Source organism: Bufo gargarizans, chromosome 6 (assembly GCF_014858855.1).
Source record: "Bufo gargarizans isolate SCDJY-AF-19 chromosome 6, ASM1485885v1, whole genome shotgun sequence".
In the NCBI taxonomy this organism is placed as follows: Eukaryota; Metazoa; Chordata; class Amphibia; order Anura; family Bufonidae; genus Bufo; species Bufo gargarizans.
The window spans coordinates 266,436,258-266,444,816 of NC_058085.1; the positions used below are offsets into that span (position 1 = coordinate 266,436,258).

At 46.9% G+C, this 8,559-nt stretch overlaps 1 protein-coding gene across 1 annotated transcript; it reads right to left on the bottom strand.

Annotated features, from left to right (window-relative positions):
• Nucleotides 1-1,925: 1,925 nt before the first annotated feature.
• On the bottom strand, nt 1,926-8,470 carry ARFRP1 (ADP ribosylation factor related protein 1). The gene is made up of 8 exons (XM_044298412.1): nt 8,373-8,470; nt 6,144-6,245; nt 5,194-5,281; nt 5,019-5,101; nt 4,794-4,875; nt 4,552-4,622; nt 4,158-4,258; nt 1,926-2,393 (listed from the first exon to the last, which is right to left on the bottom strand). The coding sequence occupies exons 2-8, from the start codon at nt 6,234-6,236 to the stop codon at nt 2,306-2,308; spliced, it is 606 nt and encodes a 201-aa protein (XP_044154347.1). The 5' UTR covers nt 6,237-6,245; nt 8,373-8,470; the 3' UTR covers nt 1,926-2,305.
• Nucleotides 8,471-8,559: the final 89 nt, after the last annotated feature.

The window sequence follows — 8,559 nt, forward strand, 5'->3', positions numbered from 1 at the left end:
TGAGATGACAAAAGCATAGCCGCTTTCTTGCAGAAACAGCACCACTCCAGGGGGGAGGAGGCTGAGCTGCAATACCAGACACAACCTCTGGACAAGAATGGAGCCATTTCTGATAGAAAAGGCATCTTTTCACACCTCATCTGTTCCCTTTAACTAATCCATCAATGAAAGATGAAACACTTCATGCCTGCATGTCCCGAAGGAAAGGGGGGGCCTGGGGATACCGGACTTAAGGAAATATTATGCTGCCTCCATGTTTCAACGTGTGTTAGACTGGCTGCCGACACGTCCCCTTTAAACAATGGATCTCTATTGAGCAACTCTCTTCCCGTACCCCGTTGGCTTTACTACCGTGGGTCGATAGGAAGACCCCGACTGAAATCTCCTCACACCCTATCATAGGCCCTACTCTACTCCAATTTGGTAAATATCAACGCATTCCAACAATATCGCCTACACCATCCCCATTGTTCCCAATTTTGGGACATCCAGACTTTCCGGCCAGTATTTCGGGAGGCCCTTTTTTGCAGTGGAGACGGAGTGGGAGGTGTCGGGCGCCTTTCTTTAGGAAAACGGGATGCTGGCTTACTCACGCCGAACTGCTAGAGCAGTCCGAGCCATGTACTTTCGGTCCATGGAGAGCTATGCAACTGCATCACTTGCTTTCCTCTATTCCCTCTTCCCCGGATTTTGATAGAGCCCTCACTCCCTTTGAAAAAATATGCATAGGTTCAGGTGTCTATCGCCATTCTCTCGCAGAGGTATACAAGACACTGGTACTACCTGACAAAGATTTCTGCCCTTCTTACGTAAACAAGTGGACTCAGGATCTGCAACTCGATATCTCCTCCGACCAATGGCTTAGAATATTCCAATTAGCTCATAAGTCTTCCATTGCCAGTAAATGTCAGGAGGCGTTACAAAATTCTGTCACGGTGGTACTTTGTTCCAACACGTCTCCAAACGATGTTTCCTACAGCGTCCCCTCTGTGCTGGCGCTGTGAATCGTCTCAGGGTTCGCTTCTACATATTTTCTGGCAATGTGACAAAATCAGGCCCTTTTGGGACTCAATTCACAGGGCTTTATCGTCCATTTTCCCGTTCAATATTCCGAACTCGCCAGGTTTTTTCTTACTGCTCCATTCGGATTTGCCCATGAGCTTACTCCGACGCTCCTGTTTGCGTCATATGGTCATTGCGGCTAGGTCTTGCATCCCGATGAAGTGGAAATCCTCTGTTCCACCTTCCACTGAAACGTGGATTCAAAAAGTGGAGGAGATCCGGAGAATGGAGGAACTAACGGCATCCCTGAGGTGCAACAATAAGACCTTTGTTACGGCTTGGACCCCCTGGTTCACCTTCCAAGATTCAGCAGAGTATCGGTCTTTGCTTACCTGAGCTGTCCCTCAAGCTTGATTTGTCTATTCAGTCTCCTTTAGATGGATTTGTTTCCCTCCCCCCCACCCCCCCGTATGTGGTGTGTCTTCTCCTTTTTGTCAGTCTTATTGCTGTGTTGGTGTCTTGATAGGAATACCTCAAGACTAGCTACTTTTAGAGTGTAGTTTTTCTTATGTCTGCCATGTTTTTTATTATTTTGTTTGGTCGCTGTCATGGGTATCGTATGCCATGTATATTCAGACTCTATTGTCAGGATATCAATGTGTTACTCATGTTAGTATGTCGGACTGGTTTCGACTGTGCCTTTTTGTGATATGTGATGTAACATGTTGCAAGCTTTATAGTATTCTTGAAACTTATAAATAAAGAATAAAAAAAAAAAAAAAGAAAGAAACACTTGCAAACCAAGTAGGATCTACTGAAGCAATTCATCTCTTCTGGAGAATACTGGTCTGCTATTTTCTGTGATAAGTGCAGTTACAGGACAAGGAAGCGTACGTGCTGAAGAAATGCAGACTAAACAAATACATAATAAGGATGTTTTAATACAAGTGCTCCTCCTAGTGGCAGCCAGCAGTACAGGAACACTCCCTCTAGTGGCAGTAACCAGTAATACAAACGATTCCTACTCTCTCCAGTGGCAGCCACCAGTACACAGCAACTTCCTCTTTGGTCACGTGCAGCCATTACAAAGGCGCGATTATACAGAGACTGTCACCATACTGATTACATCACCCGAAGTGGAGTTCATAGGATGGACATAAATAGATCTCTATATATAAATTATCTACACGTTTTTCTGGAGGAGTGTATATACATTCCAGTCTGCTGGATGGGTGTTCACAGCTCTGGGCATCATCCTCCTCCTCCTCCTCTCCCATGACTTGCTGCTGATGGAAGCATCTCTCTATGTGATGTCCTTCTTTCTGGGGGGGCGGTGAATGTTCCTCACGACGCATTTTACCATCCACTCCACGCCTTCATTCACCCCCCTCCTGCAAGAGAGAAGATTTCAGGGTGATTGAAGATTGTAACCTTGAGCGATGCTGCATTTACTTGACTTTACCCATCTTGTGTCGCCTCGTATGTTATCACCCATTCACATCCAGACCTGCATTTACAATCCGGCTGGCTCAGCACGAGCTGGGACATATTCGTCAGCACTATAATGCACTCTGCTGCAGTGCATTGTGGAAGATTATTTATATTTTTTACTGTACAGTGCCAGGTGTCGACATGTACCATAAAGCACTACTGACACTGAAAATGCAGTCTGATGGCTAATACCAACCCAGGCTGGTTATGAATGCAGCTCTGGATGTTACCAAAGCATTAAACATGATCAGGGACAGACTGGTAACCTAAGGCTACATGCACAAGGATAAACCGTCCATTTTTTACTGAAGTTTTTCTCACTTTCTGAGAAACGGACGTTAAAAACTGACCCATGTTCGTATGGGGGCAGTAGGTCAGTGAAAAACGGACATGATAGAACATGTTCTATTTTTTGATGTCCATTATTCACTGGCCATAAAATTAAAAAAAAAAACTGTTGTGTGAATAGCCCCATAGACAACCATTGGTCTTAAAATGTGTAAAGTGGCCCCATGTTGTAGGAGAGTCCAAATTGACAGAAGGTGGAGCAACACAAGTAGATAGGCCCAGCAATAATGTAGTGGAGCACAAAATACCGCCCCGCAGAACTAAATACCACCGTGCAGCAAAAACTACTGCTGCCCTCACCGCAGTGTTCAACTGTATCACTGTCCTGAGGATGGCAATATGGTTGAATTCAGGAGGGCACCTGATGCCTCTACAAATAAAGGGCTTCTGTCACCCCCAAAACACAATTTTTTTTGGGGGGGGGGCTTGTTAAAATCCTTATTTAACGACTATTCCCTATATAGGGCTCTTACCTTTGTCTGTGGCTTTTGACGTCACCAAAAGGAACACTGAGGAAGTGCTGAGGAGGCGAGCCTCCTTCTCTCAGAGCGCCTGCGCCGAATGAGAAATGCTGACAGGGCCAGCCGGAGGAGGAGAGCGTTCGCTGGCCCTGTCAGTCAACAGGAGAAGGGGGCGGTTTTTTGCGGCGGCTACCAGCAAGTAGACGCCCTACTTGCTGGTAGTGAAGTGATTTGCATATTTTAAAAGATCGATTTTTAAGGAAACAAAGCCACAGACAAAGGTAAGAGTCCTATATAGGGAATAGTCGTTAAATAAGGATTTTAACAAGCCCAAAAAATAATAATTTGTGTTTTGGGGGTGACAGAAGCCCTTTAATGAATGCCGAGGGCATCAGATCATTATGTACCCAGATGGCGGCCATGAGGAGGGCTCAGGCGGCCCTCTGGGCATTGGACCACCTGGAAATTTCCCTGAAGGGTCTAGGGCCAGTCTGCCCCTGAACATGATGCAACTTAAAGGAGTTATTCCATGAACAGCATTTATTACGTATCCACAGGCTAGGTGATAAATGTTGGATCATTAAGTCTAGATCACTAAGACACCTAGCGATTGAATGAAGACGTAATGTCCACGTCGGGCCACAGCATCATTCACCTTTATGCTAATGATACAGCGCTGTCTGCAAATGAACAGGTGTATCGACATGCACACAACTGCTCCATTCAGACAGGGGAATCTGGGACCCCCATTCTTGGGATTGTTATAGGTCCCAGTTGTGGGACTCCCCTGCCAATCGACAATTTTCAACAATTCTGTACCCAAACTGATTCATGAATTTTACTCCAAATCCTTACCCGGAGAGGGCAGAGCAGGCCTGGGTCAGGCAATCCCTCTTGCCAATCTTATTAATGCAGTCACTGAAGGCGGTCTTGATATCAGGAATGGAAAGACAGTCCTAGATGGGGAGGAACAGTTAAATATGGTGATACTTGTCCTACCCCAATTAGATCCACCATTGTCAGGCTTCTCATATAATTTAAAACAAATCTCATTTTAGGTTAGGTTACAGCACCCTCTAGTGGCAGGCATAAGTAATCACACGCTAAATGTCAGAGTCAAGAAATTGCCATAAAGCTTGCACCTTGATAGTCACCCACCAAAATATAGAGGTGTATTCTAGTTATAAGTGTCCGATAATGTGGCTCATAATGTTGCAAGTATTGAACGATTTCACCCTCCCCAAATTACCTCCACGTCTTGTTTATTTGCCAAGACCAGGATGGGCACACCTTCTAGGGCTTCACTGCTGATCATCTTCTCTGCAACACAGGAAGGAATGTACAAAGTTGACCCTTCGCAGCAATGCACATTACAGTGTTATCACAGCAGGTGGAGTAGACTTTGTTTCCCATTCTGGAGTGATCTACAGTACAGATGGTACAAACTGCTGCACGCATGACCCAATGCAGTATCGGAGAGGCATGACTTACCGAAAGCCCGTTTGGACTCTGACAGGCGTATCTCATCAGTGGAATCAATGACATATATCACCCCATGGGACTCTGCGTAGTACTGAAGACAGAGGAAAGATATGTGGGTATTAGAGAAGTCCTACAGCAGTGCCCCCTGTGGTTGTAGCTCCACGTGAGGTTTAGCACTCTGCAGGTTCTATGGGTATATTTCTGGTCTGGAGGTCAGTTATGTGCACATCTCACCTTATCCCACAAGGATTGAAGCTCCTCCTGCCCCCCGAGATCCCAGAACATCAGCCGAACCTTCCCCACATCAATGGTGCCAACTAAAGGGGAGAAGACACAAGTGTGGGTGCAGGACAGCAACACTGATGCCCAATACCCAGATGAACCCTCCCCATGTGTTTTTTCTACTTACTGTTCAGGCCCACAGTCGTCGTGATCTTATTGAGGCTCATGCCCTTGTAGTTGCGGCAGAATCGGATTTTGGTCTGTTCTAAAAATGTCTGGAAAAAAAAGTTAACTGTGAACCAGCGCTTATTGTTCTTCTATTATGCCAAGATTCAGCAACTCACCCACACTGGTACTACCACTCCGAATACCCAAAGACACAGCTGGTACTACAACCCGATACACCTGCTGACTTAGACTGGGGCTGCCAAAAATAATATACTAGGAAACAATTGGCACTACCACCGTGGATATAATTTTTCACCCAGTGTTTCATTGCCACCCCTACTGAATAAGAAGCTGGTGCAACCACTGACCCAGCCTTGCACTGTAATCCCTATTGTTCCCAAAGCTGGTAATGCAAGTCTGAAATTCCTGTGGTGACACCACTGCATAATGAACATAGAGGCAACTGGTACTATTACCCAGAATATACCCAATGACCCCTAATACACCCATAGACAGCTGGTACTACCATCCAGCATATACCCACTGACCGCTAGTACACCCATAGACAGCTGGTGTTGCCACCCAGAATATACCCACTGACCTTCTAATACACCCATAAACAGCTGGTACTACCACCCAGAATATACCCACTGACTCCCTAATACACCCATAGACAGCTGGTACTACCACCCAGACTATATCCACTTACCCTGTGCCACCCCTAATACACCCATAGACTGCTGGTACTACCACCCACTGATCCGATGCCACCCTTAATACACCCATAGACAGCTAGTACTACCACCCAGAATCTACCCACTGATCCTGTGCCACCCCTAATACACCCATAGACTGCTGGTACTACCACCCAGAATATACCCACTGACTCCCAATACATCCATAGACAGCTGGTGCTGCCACCCCAAAGCCACCACAGAGTCATCCTGGAAAGCACTGTGTAAAACTCACCGTCTTGCCGGCATTGTCCAGTCCCAGTATCAGGACACAGTACTCATCCTTCTGGAACATGTACTTATAAAGCCCAGATAGCAAGGTATACATGATAGTGACCTGTAGGGAGCAGTACATAGGGTTAACACTGTATTAATTAGCTAATTAAAAAGTTCAGCAATCTGAAATATTACCCTTCTTACAGTAAAAATATCCATGCAGTTATATTATGTAGCTTCAGAATTTATGAGCAAGTCATGGCCTCTGCTACATAAGCAGAGTATTGTCAGCTGCTCTGTTGGCCATGTTTAGGCTACGTTCACACTTGTGGCAGAGTGATCCGGCAAGCAGTTCTGTCTCCGAAACTGCCTGCCGGATCCAGCAATCTGCATGCAAACATTCAGCATTTGTAGACGGATCCGTCTCATAAATGAATTGCAAGAACGGATCCGTCTCTCCGTTTAGAAACGGATCGGTTTGTCCGTATGACATTTTTTTTCACATTATTAAAGGTCTGCGCAAAGGACGGATGCGGCATTGCGGTATTTTTAATGCCGGAATTTTGGACAGAGAGAAAACTGCAGCATGCTGCGGTATTATCTCCGTCCTGAAAAGTCAAAAAGACTGAACTGAACACATCCTGATGCATCCTGAACGGATTGCTCTCTATTCAGAATGCATGGGGATAAAACGGATCAGTTATTTTCCGGTATAAAGCCCCTAGGACGGAACTCTGTGCCGGAAAAGAAAAACGCTAGTCTGAAAGTACCCTTATACTGCAGCTTGTTACCACTAGCTATCAGCTGTGATCAGTGACTTCAGTTTAGGTGCACTGTCTACTCGAAATCCACCTCCACGATCTTCAGACGCTTAGTCCATGCTTTACACCAGGGATGCCCAACCTGCGGCCGTCCAGCTGTTGCAAAACTACAACTCCCAGCATTCCAAGACAGCCTACTGCTATGAGCCTGCCGCAGGGCATGGTGGGAGTTGTCGTTTTACAACAGCTGAAGGGCCACAGGTTGAGCACCCCAGCTTTACACTGCAGCTCTGCCTCTTTAGGCTGGGGCTACAGGGCGACTTTGGGCATGCGCATTACAGCATAACGAAAATCCGGGAGGATGCATCTGCACTTCACAGCGGCAGGAAAGCCGTACCTGCTGGATTTTATTTGCAACAGTTGAGTTGTGACAAATTGTGTGTATTCGTACAAAAATTACCCTCCTTGAGCAGTGAGGGGCTGGTCCGCTGCTCAATCGACTTCCCCCTCCCCCTTAATTGACAGGCTTAGACATCACGCGCCACGTCATTACTCAGAGTATCTGTGCTGCTCAGGTAGCAGCAGAGCCTCTGCGCAGGCGCAAGCTTGACAGGGCCAGGTGGGATGTCTGGTCCTGACAACCAAGGGGGAGTCTCTTCGGCAGCGGGCTCACGGAGGCTGATTTTTTTACTTTATTTATTAAATTCGATTGATACGAATCAATTCACTCATCGCTAATGTACCGTAGGATTGTGATGCTGCAGTCTTAGCGCGGCAGAGCCAGAGTCGCTGTGTAGCTCCAGCCATATTACACCGGCCGATAGAGCGGGCAATGTCGTTACATGCAGAAGTCATCACTAGTACGATCATTCCTCCCCCTACACTTCCATTATCTACCGGCTGCGCATCTTAATTACACAAGGCGACGTGCTGCTGACAAACAAGGATTTCTGGTGTCGAGTGGAAGCGTCTAATTGGCTAACGCACACTGCCATTACCCGGTCTACACTATTTTAAAGTAGTCCCTTGGAAAAAGAACCCCAGGGCGGTCATACAACCCTGTACACCCCAATGCAAACACCATCGCCCCCACCCCCCAAAACCAAATCACTCAGAACCAAAGTTATCTGCGCCCCCCTCCTAGACTACAGCCTGATTCCACATTGATCTGTAACCAGCTAATCCCCCCCCAAATGGACGCAGACCGAACCATCCTGTATACATCTCACCGGAATGATCCCCGCTGGACCATACCATGGCGGCCACGCAGAACTGAGGAGACCCACTGCCCAATTCCTCTAGACTAGTCCCCTGAATTGTAGAGCTGACCCCCCCCCCCTAAATACCATAAAGAACTGACAGATGTCTCCCCCCAGGAGCAGGACCCTGATTATATAAGCACAAAGCTCAGTTCTTTCCCCTCCCTATACAGTAAAGTAAGTGCCCCCCTCCAGAGGCAGCTCCGCCCCTCATCGCCCCAATCTCACCTCCTCTTTCCCATCAACCTCACTCAGGTCTCTGTCGGCCAACAACAAGTTCCGCCGCGCGCAATGCTTCTTGGGATATCTAATGTTTCCGTGAAACCGCGTCGGCCATCTTGTGTGTGGCAAACGGACCCCACAATTCTAGCGGCATACGAACGAATTTTCCACTTTATTGTGTGAGATACAAAAC